Below are 24,448 nucleotides of genomic sequence, written 5' to 3' on the forward strand. Positions count from 1 at the left end.
TTTGTCTTTGTATTTTCATCATGATGCATAGGATAGCACACATGGTACATATGTCTCTATCTGTATCTATAGAGAGATATCTTTAACTATTTCTCTAACAAAGTTAATCTTTACCAGTAGATATATCTCTAGAATATAGATACACACATGTATGTACAATATGTGTGTATTTACATATGCATACACATAATATAAGAGGGAAAAAGAGAAGGGAGAAGGGCAGGGAAACAAAGAGAGACACAGAGAAAGAGAGAGCAAGAGAGTGTGCGCTGATTAGAAAGTTTTAACTTTATATGCTTCTATAAGCATAAAAATTATATCACCTGTAAATCAAAAATCTCACCTTTCCAGAATCTCCTAATTTCTAGTACCTGTCCCCTGAGATTACTTTTACTTTACTCTAGATATAACTTTATACGTACATAGTTGTTTGGAAAATGTCTTCCTCATTAGAGTGTATGCTCCCTGAGGCCAGGGGCTGTAGTTATATCTTTTTTGTATTTTCTGAGCTCAAAGACTACATTTAGTAAGTGCTTGACAAATACTTGAACAGTATTTCAAAAAATCAACCAAACTAGTTGATTTCATTGGATATCACTGGATATCACTGGATCATAGGCTCTAGAACTAAAAGGGATTTTAGAAATCATTGTGTGATTTTTAGGTCACCATGATGTGAAGTGGCAGAGCTGGGATTTGGGCCCATGACTCCAAATTTTGTGTTCTGTCTACTGCTCTATGCTGAAACCCACTTTTCTAAACGAAAATTCTAGATCTTGCAAAAATATCATTTAAACTTACCATCAATTTCTCTCAACTTATCTTTGTAATCAAATATTTCCACTGCCAAGTAAATGAAAAGAGCTGATATAAACCTTGCAGCAAACCTAGCAGTGTTGGCATAACGTAAAGCTCATCACTTTTGGTGTAATACATTTCCCTGCCTCTTTCTTCTTCTGGAGAAACTAACACACATTGTAAAAATAAATATGACTCTTCACAGCTAGAAGTGCTGTAAGCCCACAGACATTTGTCAGAGATAATTATTTTTTAACTAATATTCTCTTCTCAACTAAAATACATTTTCTCAATATTTTGTCATTTCATAACACATCTGCATTTAAGAAATCTTTGCTGTACATAATATATACAGGTGCCAGTATTTACAAAATAAAAAAATCACTATATATATACTCATTTTAAAGTGAAGTTATGGAGACAGAAGGGTTTGCTTTAAAATATTTGTAGATATAGATAAATACACACTTATATGAGAGACAGATATAAAGACAGAGACACAGACAAGAGATAGGGAAGGAGGAGAAATGAGGAGGAGGGAGAGACAGAGATAGAGAGAAAGAGAAAGAAAAAGAGACAGACAGAAACAGACACACACACTAAAAGAAAAAGAGAAAAGAAAGTTTATGCTTTATATTTCTATAAACACAAATTATAGCACTCATCAATAAAAATAATGAATATCTTACCTTTCCATGCCCCCCCCATTACTAGTATCTTCCTTCTGAGATTAGCTTTACTTTATCTTAAATATACCTTTTAAAATGTGCTTTTATTTAATTATATATTTATGTTTTAAAATATAAAATTCTAGAGTTATATTTTGTTTTTTTTACAAATTTTCTTTACCAAAAAAAAAAAAAAGTCATTGCATTGAGATCACTCTATTTAGATCCAATTTAAAAAAAAAAAAAAAAAAAAAAGTTAACAAGTCTAACAGTATAACGGGGTCTATATTGCAGACACAGAAAAAAATTCTCTACTGTATAATTTATTTGGTGTTAACATCAACAAATAGGCCTATAATTTGCAAATGATGGATTTGGTAGCAACTAGCTCAAGATGTTTGTACTTGTCAGAATCACAGTATTTTACAATTAAACTTATCAAAGTTCTATCTTCTGTCAAGCACCAGGTTTTTTTTTTTTTTTCAGTCCCATCCTGTGAATATTGATTTCCCAAGACATACAAACAAAGAAAAGGCTATTACAAACAGAGAAGCCAACCAAAACTCCTCCCCTTTCTTTTCTAGTCACAAATATGATTCTTGGGTAATGTCTATAAGGTTACAGCAAGGAAAGAGAAAAAAATACTTGCTGAGAAAAATGGGAATGTCCTGGCACCTTATCAGCATGGAGACTTTGTATTCATAAATGCATATGATAAGCATATTGTAGAAGTTTCCCAGTTTTGAGCAGTCAAATGTACAGCTGATAACACACACACATGCATGCTTTGGTTTCACATCAATATAAAACAAACATACACTGTCTCTCCAATACTAACAGAAAATGTGTTCTTTTGTAGGAAAATATGTTGTACTTGCAGGAAGAAATAAAATAGTTAAGAACTCCATGCTTATGGAGAATAAAAAGTTTCAACATTTTGGTTTCCACATAAATAATCTATTTACTATTCCAACTCAGAGCTAACTTCACAGAAAATTACTTGATCTCAGCATATATGTGTGTGTGTGTGTGTGTGTGTGTGTGTGTGTGTGTGTGTTTGTATTCATGATTTCCAAGGGGTACTCCTTAAAATTCAACTTCCTAAAATGTTATTTTGGCATCCCAATGCTTAATTGACAATGGAATTGGCATTTTTAGTTGAAAGATCTAAGAATTGTACACTGAATTGGCTCTAAACACTAAATTGATGTCCTCAGTTTTAGCATACATTTTATCCAAACATATATGAGTACGGTAGATTTTTAAGTAACCATAAGGTAATGTTTTTCTTAATGGATTTGTAAAGCATTTTATAAGAAAGTTTATGAACTTCCCCTTAGACAGCTTCTTTAAAAATCAGATTCCACAATATATTGTTTATAAGACTATAGCGCTAAACAATATTTACTTAAAAGAGTTAAAGATTTTAATGTGTAAAAAGATTTGCTAACATGAAGAAACATAGAGATCATGAAGTTTAAAGGAGGGAAGAGGAGAAAAATTTCAATGATCAAACTAGAGTTTTAACTGAAAAGTTAAAAGAAAAATGAGAATTTTTCATGATCATAGGGAAGATTTTAATTTTTAAATGGGAAAGGGCAATTTAAATATCCTTCCCTCTCTTTTAACACACTGACATTTCGACAGGAGGATCTTCCCACTAGATCATTGATATAAACTGCCAAGTACAGTTTAAGTGTCTTAAGTGTGCAAGTACACGTGTATATATCTATTGCTTAGGAACAACAAAAACATAGCAATGACCTGGAAGATCACATCTCTGCAAAATAAAAAATAAATTTCAGTTACTATTATATGAAAAAGGTACAATGATATAATCTGTAGAATGTAGATACTTTGAGGGCAGAGACTAGCACATATCTCATATATAGCTGACATATATGTTGGTTCAATATAAAATGGAAAAAAAAAACAAAAATAAACAAAAAGTATTCTAAGCGCAGTGTTTTTTCCAAATCTGTCATATCTTATATTCTTGGCTTCAGGCTCTACTTTTACTCATTAATTATTTATTTCTTAAAATTTTGTTATTGAGAATTTATTTATTAATGGGAAGGATGAAGTTTTTTGGAGGAGAAAGCAAGAAACTTCTTTTAATGTGGATTTTTAATTTTAAAATATTTTTTCAATTTAGGCTTGACCTTAGTTAACCATTTTCTATAGAAAGAGGTAATGGTGGAAAATATACAATAAGAGAACTGATGTTGCTAGAGCAGTGTTGAGAACAGTTTTGGTGTCCAGTATCTATTGGCATCTCCACTAATCTCTTAGATCAGCACCAATGAAAGAAATGTTAGCACAGTCCAACCAGAAGGTTAGGATAGGGATAAATCTAGAATCTGGAATACATAGCTTTGTTATCCTGCAACTTTTCAGAGTTCCTTAGACAGCAAGGAGATGAAATCAATCAATCCTAAATCATTTCATTGGAAGGACACATACTGAAGTTTAAGGTCAAATATTTTGACCACATAATGAGAAGACAGGTCTCAATGGCAAAAGGAGATGGCAGAGGATGAAATGGATAGATATGTCTTGGAAGTCATGAATATGAGGTTGGACAGACTTGCTAGATCCTGGGGTCACAAAGAACTGGACATGATTGAATGACTTTATGCTGAAGTGGTTTGCTGTTTTCTTCTATAGATCATTTTGCAGATCAGGAAACTGAGGCAAACAGGATGAAATGTCTTGCCCAGGATTACATAGCCAGGAAGTCTCTAAGGCCAGATTTGAATTTGGGAAGATAAACCTTCCTGACTCCAGGCCTGGCACTCTATTCACTGCACCACCTTACTACTGTATCTCTATTACATGATGATTTTTTCTTAAATATTTAATTTAAAATGCATAAAATATTTTTGTCCTTTAGGAAAAACAGTGCATGCTAATGTCTTGACCAAAATTATACACTTCCACACAAAGCTAATCCCTCAGGTAAAATGTACATGCATTCAGTTAATTCCCATAACTGGTAGTTTTATTCCTAACTACATCACAATATATATTATTATATTTAATGAAGTGAAGTATGAGTTATTATCTGTGCTCCATTACCCCTGTCAACCTAATACAAATTTATCAGCTCCTTATGTAGGACTCAGAGTTCCCAAAGTTTCCTTTGAAATGAATGACAGTCAAAATGCTGCCATGACTATCAGTGAACAATAGGTCACCAGAGACTCATTTTCTACCCTGCTGCCAAAAAAAGGGAAAAATACATTGAATTTTAGTGTTTGCTGACTTTTTCTTTCCATTTCAACCATTCCATTTCACTCTGGCCATTCTCAGCTTACCCACTAGAACTCACACTCTTTCCCCTTGGGCCTGGGCTCTGATAATGTAATTCACCTTGTTCATGTGATATGATGTATACTTTTCTAAGAATCCAATTACCATGCCACTTTATGGCTCCTTCCAAACCATGTTGGAATATGTGCACCTTCCCCTTCTCTCCCCACTTTCCTTAGAAAGTTTTGCTTTGTTGTTTTTATTATTATGCTCCATTAGACTGTAAGCTCCCTTAGGTCAAGGACTGTCCTTTGGGGATCAAATAAGATGATTTTTACAAAGCAATTGGTTCTAGGCACTTGCTTATACTTTGTTCCCTTCCTTTTCTTTCCCTTGTTACTTCAATCTATTTGTAAACCCAATGAGTAGCACAGTTGAATTATTGTGGTGATGATGATGATGAGCCCTAGTAGCATTTCGATAGTACTTCATGTTTGCAAAGTATTTTATAATCATTATTTCATTTGATCCTCACAGCAACACAGGGACATAGGTATTATTATTATCGTCCCCATCTTAACAGATGAGAAAACTGAAGAAGATAAAGTTTTAGCTATTTGATACAAGTTTTGAATTTACTTATTCCATACTCCATGTCTAATACTCTATCTACTATGCTGAAAAGGATACGGGCTGTAGAGTGAAAGGACCCAAGTTTAAATCCCACCTTTTTTACTTAATTGTCTCTGTGACCATGAGTAAGGCATATAACCTCCCTAGTTCTTAGTTTTCTTACCTGTAAAAGAAGAGGTTGGAAAAAAAAATAACTTCTTATGTACTTTCTAGTTTTAACTCTGTGATCTTTTTTTCTCTACTTAAACTAACTCTAAATTTTCCTCTTTTATCCTTCTTTATTACCTTTATAGACAAATCACTTTTGATCTTGAACCATCTATCATTTTGATTATTATTATATTTCAATCTTTATCTTACTCTTGAGATCTTTTTCTATTCTTAGAATAACTTTCCCTATTCCCTCATCTCCACCTAGTAAAATCCTTTCCATCCCTTAAGACATAGCTGAAATGCTATCTCATTCTTGGAGGCCACGTTATTTTCCCTATTTAAACATATCACTTTCCTCTTCAGAATTTTCATGGTACTTAGTACTATCCTTCAGCAACTATGATGCTGTGTTTTTGCATTTTTTATATCACTGTAAATGATCAATCATATTAGTTGAAAAATGATTGGAAAAGAATATTATTAGAATGCAAGATCCAGGGGGCCATCAAGCATAATTATTTATCTTTGTCTCTTTCAACAATATCAACAGATGTAACTGCTTATTCATGGAATTACAACATCAGGGTTGAAAAGGAAATCTGAAAAAAATCTAGGAAAATCTATTTCTGAATAGGAGTCCCCAAAACAATGTCTCAAAATGGTTATCCAATGGGAACCAGCAGACATTCAGTGACAGAATCTTACAAATAACGGAAACAATTCATACTTTTGAACACCTTCAATTAAGACATTTAAATTTATGGCCAGCAACGCCTGGCACTTTGCAGCTTCCATCCATGGCTTCCATTATACTCTTGCCCTCTGGGATCCAGCAAAGTAAGTTTAAACCTTTCTTTTTACCACATAACAATCATTCAAGTATTTGAAGACAGCCCTCATATTTTCCTAAGACTTTTCTTCTCCAGATTAATGATTCCTTATTCCTTCAGCCAGATTTCAAAAGACAGAAGCTCCAGACTTACTAATCATCTTCATCACTTTCTTCTGTATGCACTCCAGTTCTCTATTTCTATTTTGAAAAATGGCATACAAAATTGAACACAGATATTTTAGTTGTGTTCTTACCAAGACAAATACAGAACTATCACCTCTCATGTTTTAGACATTATACATGAAAAGATAATTACTATAAGATAATACAACATGAATATATATGTATATGCATTATATATTATATATATACACACACACATATATATCTCTTTGTTTTACATTATCTTTATTTCTCAATATATCCATCTTCCCATAAATTTGCAAATTCTATACCTGTGGTTCCCCACCTATGCAAAGAAGAGAATAAATGATTCTATATTCTTATTAATGAATTCTGCAATTTTTTTAACTTTTTAAATTTGTCATGCAATTGTCTCACACTGAATTTGAATACTGATAAAACTTTGATCCCCACAACAATCTGTAAAGAAGATGTTATTAAGATCCTCATTTTATAGATGAGAAACTAAAGAATGAGAGAGATTAAGTTCCGTGGCCAAAGCCACATAGTTAATCCAAGCATAAACAGAATTCAAAACATCTTGATTTGAAGTCCAGCATTTTTTATGTATTTGTTTAGTATTTTGTTCTTTCCAAATTAAATGTACAGTACAGCATTCTATAAATCACTCCACCTATCAATGACAGCTTAATTGAGTCAGATAATATAAATCTATAGCAGACTCCTTCTCATGATTTTGTGATTTCCTCTACAATCCAGAAGCAAGAGTAAGGAAGCCTGATGGTGGAGATCACTGAGGTAGAAATAAAAATATATATTAAACAAAAAAAAATTCCAGGGCATAGGAGATCATATTTTTGAAATACATGTCTTTCATGGAAGGAAAGAATATATTGAATAAATAAGAATATTAAATTGTGCTATAATGTGATTTTACCTAATTTATAATTTTTTATCTCTTCTTTGACCCCATAGACCATAAGATTTTTTGAAGAAAGTTTGTAATATTTGAAAGAAGATTTAATATTTGTTACATCTGTGCCATAGACAGGAATACAAATGTTTAATTTTCTTTAGTAATAACATTATCAACATTATCATCATCAATCTGTAAGGCCTTGCAATTTCACAGTCAATCACATTTAAAAAGCATAGGGCATATTAAAATCTATTTAAAGGTAAAAAAGAATGAATTGTTTTACTACTCTATAATTTGCTACTTCTGTAGTATCTACAGAGATATAATTTCATCTAAAGCAGAAAAAAACAGAGTTCTATATATAGGCATGGATCAAAATGAGCTGAAATAATTTAATATTCAAATAATCATCATTATTTCAAGAATTAGAAACATCAAACATGACACCATGCTCTCTGTAATTATAATGTATTTGTTGGAAAATGGTATTTTTTTTCTCTTATAGAGTGTGAAGTAGTTAATATGTTCTTTTCAAATTGTGCTTGAAATTAGCTAATGGGGAAAACAGAACTATTATGTACTATTGATATTTAGAAACTACAAAAAACATGGGCATTTTCCCATCATGATTCCACAAATCAGTTCAAATCTCTTTTATGTCTTTTAAGAACCTTGAGGAAAACTGAATTGTTATAGCGTGAGAGATTTGAATACTCAACAGAATATAGGTCAAAGGTTCTTCAGAAAAACTTGATAAAATGTATGTCATGGACTCTTTTTAGCAATCTCTATACCTATGAATGTCTTCTCAAAATGATATTCTTAAATAATTGAAAAAATGCTAAATTTCAGCTAGAGGTTAGTGGGAATGAAAATTTATTATTTTTCCCCAAGTTTATGGATCCACTGAAATAGATCCTATAATTCCTGTGAGGAAAAGAGGGGCAGGAGGTGAACCTCATGAACGCTATATTAACTTCTGATCAATGTGTTTGCTTCCTGTGAGAAGGACGTGTTTAAGAGAAAGGGACAAATCAATAATGAAAGAATTTTAGGCATTCCTAGGAGTAATATTTCTTAGGTTGGGGGCATTTATGGAATTCCTCAAACTGCATATCACAGAAGCAACTTCCATTTCTTCATGTGTGAAGCAAAGCACAACTTTGTTTATGCATTTTATTTTTGTATCCTTGTCACTTAGCACATTCCCTGGCATATAGTAAACACTTAAAAAGAGTTGATTGTTTGCTACACTTTTTTTCAGAGTCTAATTCTTTGCTTAATTCAATGACACATTGAGTAAATAAAGGAAAAAAAAACTTTTCAAAGTGGTTCTCAAAGTGTGGTGCAGTGAATCCTGGAGGGTCTCTGAAATCCTTTCAGAGAGTCTACAAATTCAAAATTAGTTTTTTTTCTATTCATGATAAAAATCTATTATGTAACCCATATAAACAAAAACTTTTTGGACATATTCTCAATAGTTGTTAATATTGTAAAGATACTGAGAAAAAGAGTTTGAGAACCACTGACCTAGAGGAATGGGAAGAAGAGCTATAGTATTCTTCTTAATCTGCATGGAGTTGAAACAGGCTTCTCTAGATTGCCTCTACACTCCAAGATTTAAAAAAGCAAGCAGAATATATGATACATTGGAAGAAGCTTTGTTTCTGGAAACAGAGTTCAGATTCTACTTATGTTATTTACCAACAAATCACCTAAATTCCATGGGTCTTTTTCACCATCTATAAAATGAGGGGGTGAGATAAATTCATCTCAACCCCTTTCAGTTTTAGATCTATGATCCTATCATATCAGAGTAAGAGAATTTGATTCTCTCTAAATCTGTAAGCACCTTCTTAAAATATGCCAGGAAGTTTCCTAGCAAAAAAAAAATATAATCTTCTGGATGCTATTTTTCTATACAAAGTGAAGAGTCTGCTTCAAACAAACCTTTGTCCCCTTTCCAGGGCATGTTATTCTAACCCGTGAAAGGGAAAATTGAGTGGGCTCTATTCTGTAAAATATGTTTAAGCCCTACTCATAAAATTCTGGTTATTACAACCAATGGTCATTCTTATATGTCCTCTATTACATGACATTATGGCAAGTGGCTTAATGGACAGTTCCCTGTCTTTAGCCAACTGCCTCATGTCAAATATGTGCAGGCCAAAGTGTCCTATTTAGGTGGGAATTCTCTTTTGTATTTCTCTCTTCCCCCCAAAAGTATTGTTCATACAATGCAAACTGAATTACAGTATATGCTTAAGGCTACACCTGATCCTGCCACTTTTGACAAAGAGCTTCAATTATACCTTAGAAATGAGAGACCTGCAATTTGAAAGGCTTTTACAAGAATTATGCTTTCCTTTGTGAGGGAGAAATAAATTTCCGAGGCAAGTCTAAAGCTCAGGTGCTCTGGCTCCAGCCCAATGTTTTACTAGTTGACTATGGTAAATGTGGATGTCACTTTTACCTAGCCCTATTTCTAAAGGACTTTTTTCTAGTTCTGGATATTTTGAAGTGCAAAGGGGCATAGTATATATGCTGGACCAGAGTTTTGCTATAAAATCTCCTTTTCTGAACAACAACAGCAAAGAGATAGATATAAGACTATAAATTTAAATGTATGTTAACTGGATTTTTTCCAGTAATTGCAAGCATAACTACTTGAATTCTTGAAAAATTAGGTATTTTCTTTGTCCTTTCAATATTCAATATTGAATTCAATATGAATGCTCTTATAAATTGGACATTATTCATTTCAAAACTGCATCATCATTTATTATAAAAGAAAACTTCATAAAATATATTAAATAGGAAATTATGTGTATATCTTTAAAAACATGTTAGGGAGACTGATGCATGGAACTCAGTGTGTATTTGTAGCAATTCTTAAAAATAAAAATCTAGATAATTTAATTAAATTATAAGCTAAATTTTGAAAAGAAATATTGATAGAAAAAAAGGGAAAAAGATAAAGAAGGAATAGACAAGAAGGTTTTGGAATTGTCTTACATTTATTTATGTTAAGGAATAGTGGAGTGATTATGACAATTAGATAGGTCTATCCATCACTTGAGGAGTTGCAACAAAAAAAAAATTGAAAGTTTAGAACAAATAAGATTTAAGAAAAGCAAGGATGTTAATGAAAAATTGAAACAAACAAATATGAAAGAGGTTGCTCTAGAAAAAAATGAGTTCTTCCTTTCTTGAACTTCACTCAAAGGTCAAATGGTCATTGTATGTTGGGTCATGTTTATTGAGAAGGAACCTCTTGTTCAGGTAGGGTAAAATGAGATTGCTTTTGAAATTCTTCACTTTTGAAATTACCAAATTCTGTGCACGGCAGCTTTGGCGCTCACACAGTCTTTGGCTAGGGTTTCCTGTGCACTTGGTGCACTATTAGGAATGTGAAGAAAGATGATGGAAATCTGGAGGCAATGGGAGGGGAAACCAAGTCGTGAAAATGTAGGTGAATAGATCTTTGAATTCATTCATTGGGCTACAGAAATGAAAAATGTGGTATCCTATGGGATTCATGACTTCCTTTCAAAATTCTATTGCTGAAAATCACATCACACTATCTAACTAAATCCAAAAAGGTACCCCAATTAAAAAAACGTTTTCAAGCATACTTCTTATGAGTAATAAATTTGATTTCTTCTGCAACTTTCCCCCCATGGTTCAGCCCTGTGAAACAAAACCAAAAAAAAGTCTAATCCTTCTATCTTGTATTTCTATTATTTTGTTTTGATGATGTTGAGATCTGATTATGAAATCATGATACTTGTAAAATATGAGCTCTACATATCTATTTTAGGAGAAAGGGAGTTTTTAATATGCCTATAGCACAGACTGACCCTCAGTAGACATTTTTTTTTCCCCAAAAGACAATCCTTTAAATAGTTGAAAACTTGTCATTCCTTCCTAAGGTTTTTATTCTCTGGGATAAATATTCCTAGCCCTTTTAATGTGTGTGTGTGTGTGTGTGTGTGTGTGTGTGTGTGTGTGTGTGTAGTAGTTGTTCTGAATTTAAGGATCCCATTGCTTGCTTCAAGTCTCTTTTCTCCAATCTCTTCTCCACATAACATCTGAAGTTATATTCCTATTATTGTGCTATAAGAAATGATGAATGGGATAATTCAGAAAAACCTGAGACAACTTACATGTACTGCTACAAAGTGAAGCAATCAGGACCAAGAGAACATTAAACATAGTATAAGCAACATTGTACAATGAAAAACTATGAATGACTTAGTTATTCTCAGCAATACAATAATGCAAGAAAATTCAAGATAAAAAATGCTATCCACCTCCAGACAAACAACTGATGTCTGAATATAGACTGAAGCATGCTATTTTTCCACTTTATTTTTATTTTCTTCCTCTCCCTTCCTCCCTCTTTTTCTCTTCTCTCCCTCCCTCCCTCCCTTCCTCCTCTCCCTTTCTCTCTTTCTCTTCCTTCCTTCTTTTCTTTGTGAATATTCTTTCACAAAATAAATAAAATGGAAATGTTTTGTATGACTATATTGGTATAACTATATCAGATTGCTTACCATCTCAGGGTAGGTAGGGAAGGGAGGAAGGAATTGAATATGAAACTGAAGCCTTAAAAAATGAATGTTACAATCTGTTTTTACGTGTAATTGGATAAACATAAAATATTAAACATTTAAAAAGTTATATTCCTAAAGCAGAAGTTAGGTCATGTCATTCCCTGTTAAGGAATTATGCCTACTTCTTTCCTCTCAATAAAAGGCAAACTTCTCTTCATGATATTTAAAATATTTCACAACATGACTCTAATTTGTCTAACCAAGCTTGCAGCATCCCTTTCCCCTTTACATCACCCATATTATAGTCAAACTGGATTGTGAGCCACCTGGTTCACAATATTCCATGTTCTCTATACCTTGTATGCAATCTCTCCTTGTCTCTGTCCCATAGATTCCCTAGCGTTATATCAAACTAAATTTAGTGTCATCTTCTATAGTTATTCTTTTCACCCCAGGTACTAGTTTCTTCCTGCCTAGAAATAACTTTTATTTGATTTTATACATATATTTATTTGTGTCTCTCTATTATTTTCCCAAACAGCATAAAACTTCTCTTAAAGTCAGGACCAGATTTCTACATTTATATTTTTTAGAACTAGTATAGTACTTGGCACAGTGAAATAGGAGATAGGCTAAATTTTCCTGTTTATTAGTCAAAATATTTTTTTCCCTTGAAAATATTATTTTCAAGAACCACTGTTAGAAATTCATCCCCTTTTCCCAATATACCACCCAAATTCTATAAACAAACTAAGAGGCAAATTTTTATAAACAATTTATGTTAGAATCAACTATGTTGGTCTACAAAAATGGTTAAGAAAAAAAGAAGCAATATGATTTTTTAATGGTGAAGGGAGAGGGGCACCTAGATGGCACAGTGGATAGAGAATCGATTCTAGAGTTATGATGACCAAATCCAGTCTCAATCACTTATCACTCACTAGCTATGTAACGTTAAAACCCCAACTGCTTCAAAAATGATAAAAGTAAAAATGATGAAGATAGCATGTACATGTGCATGGTACTGGAAGTAATTACAAAAATCACTAATATGCATCACAAAGGTAGCTAGTGGTATACTGATAGAGTACTGGCCCTGGAGTCAGAATATTGAGTTCAAATCCAACCGGGCATTTAATAATTATTTTCTTTCTCTTCTTCCTAAAATTGCCCTCCATCTCACCTTCTCTAGTAATGTAGGGCCCATTCTGAAATTATGGTATCAATCTTTTTTTTTTTTTTTTTTTTTTTTTTTTACTGAGGCAATTGGGATAAAGTGACTTGCCCAGGGTACCCGCTAGGAAGTGTTAAGTGTCTGAGGCCGATCTGAACTCAGGTCCTCTTGACTTCAGGACTGGTGCTCTATCCACTGTACCACCTAGCTGCCCCTTTGGTATCAATCTTAAATAACAAAGTTCTTAAGAAGAAGAAAACTATAACTTTTTGTAGAGAAATTCAAATAAATTGGTTTCCATAGTGTTGAGCAGCATTGAGCCATTACAATTATTTTATCAGTACTCTAGTCATAGAAATCCTCACATCATAACTCCTTGACAAACATAAGGGTTGCATGATATTGTGAGAAGGGGCAGGTATAATAAAGAATTTTTAAAAAATGTTATGAGCTCTGGATCTGTTGCTACCTTGACAACCATGAGCTAGCCAGGCATTCACTTTTGCCCTCAATTTGATCATTTAGAAACTGGCTATATGAACTCTAAACTTCCTTTCAGTTCTAACATTATATTTTATTTTAATTTGATTTTAAAATATAATTCTGATATGATATCCTCAATTGATATAATCATATTCAGAATAAGTAACACAGTTGTAGTCACTCCTACATATAGTTATTTCTTCTATCCTTAATGAAAAGTGGCTTGGAGTAAGTACTACCAGAATTAAAAACAGCAGTTCCCATTGCAACTAAAACTGTGCTTTCTGCTAAGACTAATAGCCAATTTTTACACTGTTTTACATTTAAAGTATTCGGAAGTCAAAATGTGTGGCATTTTTCACTTTGCCAGTCCCATGCTGAATCCATGGCATACTATCAAGTGAAGAAATACAAAATGAGACCAAGGCAGTCCTTGGGGAACAAAGAACTTGCCAATTCTCATAATTTAGAAAGAAATCTGTTAAAGATGATTGTGGGATTTTCACACTGTGAATCTAAACCATCCCATAATAGGGTTTATATTTCATCTAATCAGCAACTTGGAAACTATAAAAAGAATCCGTAAGTACTATTGGGGGAAAAAAATTAAAATTTGGATTGTAATATGCAAAGCCCTTCCTTCCCCTACATATGTTCCAGTAAAATAAAGCTTCTGAGTCTCATAAAGAATTCCTCCTTAAAAAAAAAAAGGAATAAAGTAGTCTTTCCAAATTATGTCTTAGATGCAGGAAACATAAAATAAAAAGCCTCAAGAAGGGCTGTTGGGGATTTTAGGTCCAGATTATTTGTCAAACATGGGGCATTTTGCAAATTATATATATGTGAATGCTCTTGATTTATTTTTTCAAGATAACCTTTTTGTCTACTGAGAATCATAAAAAATGGATTTGAAAACCTACAATATGCCTTTAGAGAGAAATCTGCAGACAAGACTTTTATCAATCCAATTGAAAATGTAAAAATTCCACTTCAATCGATGATTGACTTAAAAACATTTCTACAATGAAGTAGTACTGGCAAGACTCCCATACATTCATTTCAGTTCTGTAGCTGTCTGAGTCATCCTTATGAAATTGAACTTATTGGGGATTCCACAAAAACAAACAAACAAAAAGCACCTTTTGTGAAGGCTGAAGCCAGACAAATTATTTGAGTCTGAAAGATACAACTCTAGCATACTTCATTCTAAGACTTGAAACAAGAATATTTGCTTAAGTATTTTATTGGTCACAAAATATATGTAATGAAATACTTCATTAATGATTAATTATTATTCTACATTCTGACATGGCTTTAAATATTCACTGATGTCATAAGATCACAGCAGGTAATTTGAAGAATTGAAATCAAAACAATGAGGCAGTAAAATGTAGTGAATAGAATACTGGGCTTAGAATCAGGAAAATCTGATTTTAAATTTAATCTGAAAAATGCACTTCTTAACCCCTATTTGCCTCAGTTTAATTATAAAATGGAGACAATAGTTCCTACCTCACAGTGTTGTTGTAAAGATCAATTGGGATAATGTTTGTAAATAGCTTTGCACATCTTAAGTTCTATGTAACTATTTATTCCTCTCCCTTCCCCCCAAATTATCATAGCTTGAACCCACATGCATTCATCTACGCAGGTTGAAATGGTCATCCTCCTTAAAATTCAATTTATGTCTCTCCTCTTTCACAAAGCCCTTCTTTAGTGCTTTGCAAACCTTAAAATGCTACATGATTATCACTCATTATGATTCATCTCTCACATCGTAAACATCTTGTACTTAGCCAGTACTTCATTAATATCTATTAGATTAAATTGTTAAATAGTAAGAATCTGCTGCAAACCTGACCAAAAAAGATAATAATTAATTTAGAAGATGAAACAACATAAAAGAAAATTAAATGCAAAGCTTGGACACCATTCTAAGAACTTTCAGCCAATGACTGCTTTTAAAATGTAAATATTACTGCTAAGGTTATTTAATATATTCAATACATAAGACAGATCTTTTCCCTATACTTACATTGAGCTTGTTCAAGAATAAAATAGCTTTTGTGTGCTGACAATCTTCCCCTTCCCTCAGTCCTACTTTGGGGTGAGTTCAGGTTGCTCTGAAGAATCTCTACATTCATGCTGGGTCTTTCTTATAACTCTTGGTGTATATCTATAAACCAGCTGGGGTTATGGTAAAGATTAGGCCCATCCTAGAAGGTACATGTGATGAAAAATCTGCCAACACTACGGTACTCTACACACAAGAGCAACCCAGAGAAGACAAGATGTGGGAAAGTCATTCTGTATTTCTTGACACAGGCTCATACTAACAGCCTTCGAGTCTGCCTAAAGGGGATGTTGGATACTCACTGTTAAGGCCAAGAGTTTCCCATAGGTGAGATGAGCAGGAATGTGGTCAGTCTTTGATCTCAAGGATTCCACATACCAGTGTTCTGCCTCCGAAAGTCTGCTCAGCCTTAGATAGGCTTCACCTGAAATGAGATGAATTATGTCACAGGCTACTCATAATCTTACCAATTAAATGGATTTTTAAGTCATTTGGAAGGGGGAAAATATTCTTTCAACAAGTATCCATAAACTATCTGTGAAATTATAAACTAATTTGCCTAGTAACAAAGTGGTAATAAAGAAAACATTTAAGATGACCTCCAAGCTGGGACAAGGCATTTAGGTATGTATAGCAGACTTGAAAATGGCATCCTTCTTGCTGAGTTATTATAGACATTTTATATATTAACTGGAAATATATGATAAATGGAACAAAAGAAAATGAAGGGAAGCACTATGTAATTATACTGGTCCAATCTGGCCCCATTTAAGAAATGGGAAAATGTATTTTTTTCAGAGATGGGGGAATAAGGGAATGAAATATTGAATATGCTATCAGATGTATCAATGTGTCGCTTTATTTTGATGAACTGGGGGGGGGGGTAATAAATCTTTGCCACAAAGGATGACTCTGTGTAGGAGAAAGAGAATATATTTTAGAATGGAGATAATGTTTTAAAAAATCAGCAAATATTTATTAAATACCTATTGTGGGCCAGGTATAGTATTAATTGAAAAATAACACCAATAGTTAAAATATAGGTAGTGCTTTTGATGGGGGAACTCTGAAATTGTCTTTGACTTTTGGGGTGAGCCCTGAAACTCTTTGGACAGGGAACCACCCTTGGAGCAGTTAAGTGGTTTCATTAAGATTGGTCCAGGATCACTCCCTACTTAGTTTGAACTTAGTTGGAAATCTAGGCCTGGGGGCAGTGACAACATTGCATTCAATTGAAACTTCAGTCTCAGATTTCCTTTTTAAAAGGCAATTTTGGAGCTCATTTTTTTGCAGAGGCCTAAAAGCAGGAATCATGCCATGCCAAGTGACCTCTCTTTGGCATAGCTTCCTGCCAGGAGCCCTGCCCCCTGTGAAGACATTCTCTTCTCAGCATTAACCCCTCTTTATCTCTCTGCCAGGATTTCTCTGCTAGGACTTTTACCTCTCTGTCAGGACCTTGCCACTGAAGAAGTCAGTCTCCTAGCAAAAGCTGACTTCTCAGGGCCAATAAACTTCCTTTTGCCAGTCTAATATTTCAGATTTATGAATTCTTTCACATTGGACTTGCCGACTAAAGAGGGGTTCCCACAACTCTCTGCACTGCCACTAACCTCATCACTTAGGTTTGCAACGTATTTTGTAAATATTATTATTAAACAATTGTAATAACAAAGAAACCATCAATAACTACCTCAAGGAGAAAATATCTGATCTTGATCTCATGAGGAATGGAAGTCCAGGTTAACACCAGTTAAGTGTAAAAGTTTATTTTTGAAATGCTATGGAACAAGGTGAGAAATAATACCTCAAAAAAAAAAATGAAATCAGTAAAAAGGAAAATAAAATTGCCAAATGTATAGTGAGAGACCAAGACTATCTCAAGAGAATTTGCACATGAAGCTGAATATCAATAATTTGATGAATATGGAACAGATTTGCTGGATTTTTTCAAAGTGTCTACTGGCATTGCAGATAAGATAGGAACCACTCCATTTAGACTTTGACAGTGATAGCACTTAAGAAGATAATATTCCAAAGAACAGCCAAGAACATCATGGCTCTAACATTTATCAGGTATGTTATTTGCTGGGCCATTGCCAGTCATCTTGACTTATATCTTTGCCACGGAACTCTGATGATTTGAAGACGACAGTACTGCTGAAGATTTTGCACAACTCGATCTCACTTAAATTCAACTTACTCTCAAGTCAAAAAATCATCCTTTGGATGTTATTGGTGCTCTTTGAGAAGGAAGGATGAACAACAATAATCTGTATTACCTTAATTGAATCCTTTAATCTCTCTGGGTCTCAATTTCCCCACTGGTAAAACAATGATAGCTATACCCCTTCTCTCTATAAATCTAAATATCTTTGTATTCATGTTCCTATTGATGTAATATGATTTTGTGATCCCTTGATTTTAGAAGGGCTTCTGTTCTGACAATCTATCTGATTCCAAAGTCCTGGCTTTGCCCTTCCCACACTCAACCTAAGAATGCTATTGTTCTGATGACCTGCCTGATCCAGAGATTCATTGCTGACTGGTAATCTTGTCAGTAATAACCTGGAAGGAGAATCACTCCTTCCAGAGACAACTCCTTCCTACCTATGAGCCATAAGATTAGCCTATCTATGATTGAAAGTTAGATAAATGTATCTCCTTGCTTCTGTTTCTCTGCAGAATTTCCTTAGAATTCCAGCCCATTTTTGTAATGGTGTTACCATTGCAATAAAGCTTTGTCTCTTGGCTAAGGAAATGGGTTCAAGCCTGAAAATTCTCAAAAGTTCTACTAGATAGATTTATAACTCCCCAAAAGGGGGAAAAAAACTGATCTCATTATGTTCTTTTTCCTTAAAAGCATAAATCTAGTATTACTACAATAATATGAAATTTTCATCATTGTGATACAATGTGATTCAATCTTTGAGGCACTATTTTTTATAGTCCCTTTTGATAGCTAACTACTACTGCCTGACTTGTTTATTTTGGTCAGTACTGATCTGTAATTCATTAATTAGCAACTTACCTAAGATGCAAAAACTTGAAAGGTTTGATAATGTGTCTTGTCAAACATGAGACAATTACAACTCAGAAAGAAATCTGTGTAACCTAATTTAATGTGTGATATAAGGGAAAAGAAGCTATCAGATTTGAAATTAGGAGAGAATCTACTTCTCACTATGAAATAATAATGGACAAATCACTTAACCTCTCTCAGGCTGCTTAATTAATCTATTCATTTCTAGAACTTCTAACCCTGCTGCCTTGATTAGTGAATGTCTCCTCTGGCTCACTATTTGAGGTAGACTTCTGTCATGCTTCCCTTTTAAATTTTATTTCCTTGCCCTTGTCTTTCTAGCAGCTTCCTCATCAGCCTCAAATACTATACTTCTCTACTCTTCATTTCTAGTTATTGTTCAGTCTTTTTTCAGTTGTGTCTGATTCTTTGTGATGTCTTTTAAGGTTTTCTTGGCCATTTCCCTCTCTAGTTCATTCACAGATGAATTAATTGAAACAAGCAGGGTTTTGCCTGGGGGGGATCACACAGCTAATAAGGATCTGAGGCCAGTTTGAATTCAGTTTTTTCTGATTCCAGGCTTGGCACTTTAACTACTATACCATTCCCTGATCAATTCAATACTATCAGTGTTTTTAGAAGGGCTATGTCACTCACAGGGCCCAATTTACCGCCCTTGCATCTTTCCAGATCAAAGTCCCCTCCATGTCAACAACTCCTTTATGTGCATTTTCTCCTCCTTTGGAATGTATAATCTTTTGGTATTTGACATTTATATTTGCAGTTCCAGGGCTAGGTACAATTTTTAGAACATAATAAAGGCTGAGAAAAGTGGTGGGGGTTTTTGTTTGTTTTTTTCCATTTGTAAAGAGGTTTCATACCTGGGGTAGAGCATCTCTGATGCTATCATTTCATATAGAAAGCTCTTAGCACAATTACTGGCACAAAGGCAGCACTTATATGTTTACTGAATGAATAAATATAGAGCTGACAAAGAACCTGATCTTAAAAGAACTCAATCATGAAGAGATGACGTAAAATATAAGAAAATGCCAGTAACTTGTAGACACATTGGCACATGTATAGACCTTCTATAACTAGTTCCAGAATGCTAAGATTTGGTCTCTTGGTTCTGCTTTGAAAAAATGTTTTTCTCTTTTTCTTTCTTTCTTTTTTTTTTTTTTTTCAATTTTTTTTTTTCAATCAGCTACCTACTGGGAAATCAATGAGTCTTCAAAAAAGATCTGAATCACCTTTGGACTTATGTCTTCATCTAATCTCTTGAGTAACACTCTTAGGAAATCTCATTGACTCTTTCAATTACAGGCTCTCAAAAGAGGCAATGATAGAGAAAGAGAGGCCTCCGTGAAAGAGACTTAGTTCTTGGTTTCGTTATTCATTCATTTACTCCATCTATCTATCTATCTATCTAGTTTTAGAAGATACTATTTGAGCCTCCAATCTTGTGAGTTTTGAAAATCAAAAAGGAGTCCTGATATTTTGACATTTCTAACTCTGGATTTTTCCAGAATCAATTTATCATTGATGGGGATCACCTTTGGGAGTAGTCTTCAGGACTCAATATAGGACTTGAATTTGATAGGGCCAATGTTACTTAGGAACAAAGCTAAAAAGTGAATCTTTTTTCTCAATAAAGGTGACAGTACAGAGATAAAATAAAAAGAATGTCCCCAAAATGTTGGGGAAATGTATTCTAATTCTTGTTATAGCTTCAAAGTAAATATCATTCTGTAAAAGCTGATCACTATTAAATGCAATGGGGGTGTTATATGCTGGAAATTAACAAGGGGACTAATACAACCAGTGGAAGCTTGATTTGATAGCACTGAGCGCTCCTTAACATATCCTAGAATTCTGAGGCATAAATGTAGCAGCCTACCTCTGAAATAGTGAGACCAGAAGTACTTTATACATATTCATTGATTCATTCATCTATAAAATTGACATTAACAATAATTGTAAAAATAAGCTCATGTGTATATCTAATATTATTAGATATGAAATTTTCATATAAATTCATAATGTACTTTCCACATTTACTACTAATAACAATGATAATAATAATAACTGGGGAAAAAACTTCTGGGAAGACTTGATAAACAGTTATATATTACAAGCTATCATTGATGGATTGTTAGTTGAATCCCTAGAGGAAATACTCACATTGATGAAATCATAGCTCTACTGGAACATATGGAAAGTATAAAACAAATCAGTTTATAGAATAAACAGGAGCTTTTCAAAGACATGTTTGATATACATTTCTCCAGTCATTTGCAGATTCACATGTAAGTTAGCAAGTCTCCTTTCTTCCATAGCTTGTAGAGTTAAAAGCAGAATTGCAATTTGCCTCAGTTTTAATTTGTTCAGTCATACATATCAAGGTAAAGGAAGATGAAAGAGCAATGACAGATGGCTGGCTCTTAAAAATAACTTTTTAATATGAAATACATTCAAACTAATTTTTACAAGAGAAAATTCAGAGTATGAGTTGCATTGCATATGACACTTTATTCTTTAAATCAAAGCCTTAGGCACAAAATGTACTATACTAACAAAATTATAAAATCTGCAAACATAACTATAAACATCAATAGCTATGGTAAATTATGGTGGGAAGACTTAATCTTGCTTTCAGAGTGTATCAGGATTGTAAAATAGAAACTCTAGTAAGGGAAACAAGCTCAAGTGTCATGAGGAAACAAGGTGTCATGGAATGAACAATGGACTTATGGTTAAGAGATTTGGCTTGAAGTCCTGCCTCTCTTATTCACTAAGTAACTAAGTAACTTTGAGCTTCAAGCTATTTACAAAATTACCTTTTAAATTAAGTAGGGGATGATAATAATGATTTATGAATTACCTCACCAAATTTTCATAGAGACATTTTGTAAACGTTAAGGTGCTTTACAAACACAAACTAATGATTCTGCTCCAAAAAACAGAACAGATCAAATTAATGTTCAAAAGAATTACTAATAGAACCCTCAAGCCTGGGGTAGAGGTCATCTTTCATCTTTGAATAAAACAATTTGAACATCAGCATGTGATTTGATCAGTATCAGGGAGCTCCCAGTAAGTAAAATCCCTCTGCTCAAAAAGACCAACTATTCTGCAGCAATTTTTCAATTTAGAAACTTGCTTGGCATATGTTTAACATTCTTAAGTTTAAGTAACATTGTCACACAGTCAGCGAATGCATTGGGGAAACATTATATCAAATACAACTTCTTAACCTTAAAAAATACAAAAATAATTGTAAAAAAAATTTTTTAAGAAGACATCACAAAGGAAAATTGCTATTGAGAGGTGGGGAGGAAGAGTGGGAAAGCTATAATAGGAAAGAAAATGTAGCCAAGGATTTGGTAGAATCATCTACCAAATGTAGGAGATATACATTTTGTTTAATAGATAATATAAAGGTGGGGAAATGGTAGGGGATCATATCTAGGAAAAGAGAAGTAAGTTGTAATTATTTGTCTTTTTCTTGCATAGCTTAGTTGTTTTGTTTTGTTCTTCCATAAGAAAGAGACTTGTTTCAAGATTCTCCTTTGATCATGTTCAGTTTTCAGATTGTTTCTGAACCATTCACAGGCAAGATGAATCTAAAGCTTACGGTCAGCTTCAGGCAGATAGAAAACAGAATTGAAGATGCAATACATATAATTTTGTTATTTTTCTAGCCCACAAAAAGCCTGAGGTCTGAATAATCCAGGCAAAGGCCACCTCCTTATGGGAAAGAGGTTGAAATTACTGATGATTCAGTGTCCTAGCTCTGAGCAAGTGTCAATTGAACTTATTGCACTGATGTGACATGAGGATTCAGGGTAAGACGGATTTAGCTGAGATGCTTCAATTGCATATACTTGCCAGTATTGAATGTAGCACCACTCTGCAAACCATTTCTTGTGGCTTAGAATGCCCTCCATTACTCTATCTTCCTTCTCTGCCTATCAAAATCTTACTCATTATTCAAATTCTACCTTCTCCATGGATATTTTCATGACCATCCTAGAGCCAGTAATAATAACTCTTCTTTAAACCTCTTTAAGCAAATTTTGACTTTAATACTCATTTGGTACTCATATCCTACTTTCTTCTCCCTTCCTCCCTCCCTCCTCTTTTTCTTCCTTCCTTCCTCTTCCTTCCTTCCTTTTTTCCTTCCTTTATCTATTATTATACCACAAATTCCTGAAGGTCAAGAATCATTAAAAACAAATAAACAAACAAAAACCTTGTATTTTCTCCCAAATTGTTCTATACATCATGAACATTTAGTGCATATATCTCCTTGATGATAATAGCGATAGAGAACATGCTAAATTAATCCATAAATCAATTAGCATTTATTAAATACCTAATATATGACAGACACATTATTAGATACTAGTTATCCACAGATGAAAATAAAATAGGTATCCACTCTCAAGGGTCCTTAGTACTTTCCAATTTTATTGGGAAAGACAATATTTTGATTTTTTTATATATGGAAATTATATACATATATATATATATATATATATATAGTCCTAATTTTTATATTTCTGTCTGTGTGCATATCTATACACACACACACACACAGGCACACACACACATACATACAATTACACAAACATAATAAAGTTGAAGGAAGGAGGTAACTAACTCTTAGGAAAATGTCATGTAGAAGGTAGTGCCTTAAATTGAGTCTTGTAGAAAGTAAAAACATAGGAATGAAAACTTTCTTTAGGAAAATATTTTATGGACTTTTTTTCCTACCTCTTTTTGAGGATAGACCTTGGAGATTAGCTAGCCCAACTTCCTCATTCTGGAAATAAGGAGGCCAATGCTAAACATTTTAATAAGTTTTCCAAGATCAGCTAGGAAAAAGTTGAGTAGTGTGGGAACTGGAATTATTAAAATCTGTGTATTAAAAAAAATATGTGTATGTGTGTGTGTGTGTGTGTGTGTGTGTGTGTGTGTGTGTATACATGTTGAAGAGATCTAGTCATGCACAGGACAGTTTGACCATGAGTGCAATTGCACTGAGTTGGAGAAAGGCCTATCTTGTAGAAAATCCTAGTCCTTATCTTTGCTGGGGAAAAGGGGGAGGGAGAAAAAACTGAAGGGAGGTCTTTTTTTTTTTCATTTTTTTTACTGAGGCAATTGGGATTAAGTGACTTCGCCAGGGTCACACAGCTAGGAAGTGTTAAGTGTCTGAGACATATTTGAACTCAGGTCCTCCTAACTTCAGGGCTGGTGCTCTATCTACTGCACCACCTAGCTGCCCCATTGAAGTGAGGTCTTCAAGAGAGCTGAAGCAATAGAATCCATAGTGGATAAAGAAATCCTGTCAGGCCATAGGCCACTGAATAACTGCCCCATGAGGTATGGGAATAAGGCAGTTTCAAAAAGGAAGCACTCCCTTTTCAAACATAGAGCCACCTGGGCAAAGTCCCCTTTGCCACCTTCTAGATATAAATCTGAAGCCAAGCCAGAACTTGAATTAAGGGTTTGGGACTCCAAATTGTTTTCTTCCCATTATACCATGGTGTCTACAGAAATATCTAACATATACATACAATATTTAAATGTAACCTCTTAGCATATGTTATACTGATTAATTATGGTACTAGACTTAAAAGTCAGCAAGATCTGCGTTCAGTTCCCATTTCAGGAACTTAGCAGTTATGTGATTCTTGGCAAGTCTCTTAAACCTCACTTTGTTAAATTTCTTGATTTT

At 33.7% G+C, this 24,448-nt stretch overlaps 1 protein-coding gene across 2 annotated transcripts in view; it reads right to left on the reverse strand.

The window, feature by feature from the left end:
- The window catches only part of TMTC2 (transmembrane O-mannosyltransferase targeting cadherins 2), a 532,742-nt gene that overhangs the window by 154,900 nt on the left and 353,394 nt on the right, over nt 1–24,448 (reverse strand). For both annotated transcript variants that reach the window (XM_031938906.1, XM_031938905.1), the window contains one exon: nt 15,989–16,110. In XM_031938906.1, the coding sequence (XP_031794766.1) occupies nt 15,989–16,110 (122 nt within the window). The remainder of the gene's footprint in view (nt 1–15,988; nt 16,111–24,448) is intronic.

Source organism: Sarcophilus harrisii, chromosome 5, assembly GCF_902635505.1.
Source record: "Sarcophilus harrisii chromosome 5, mSarHar1.11, whole genome shotgun sequence".
NCBI classification, from domain to species: domain Eukaryota; kingdom Metazoa; phylum Chordata; class Mammalia; order Dasyuromorphia; family Dasyuridae; genus Sarcophilus; species Sarcophilus harrisii.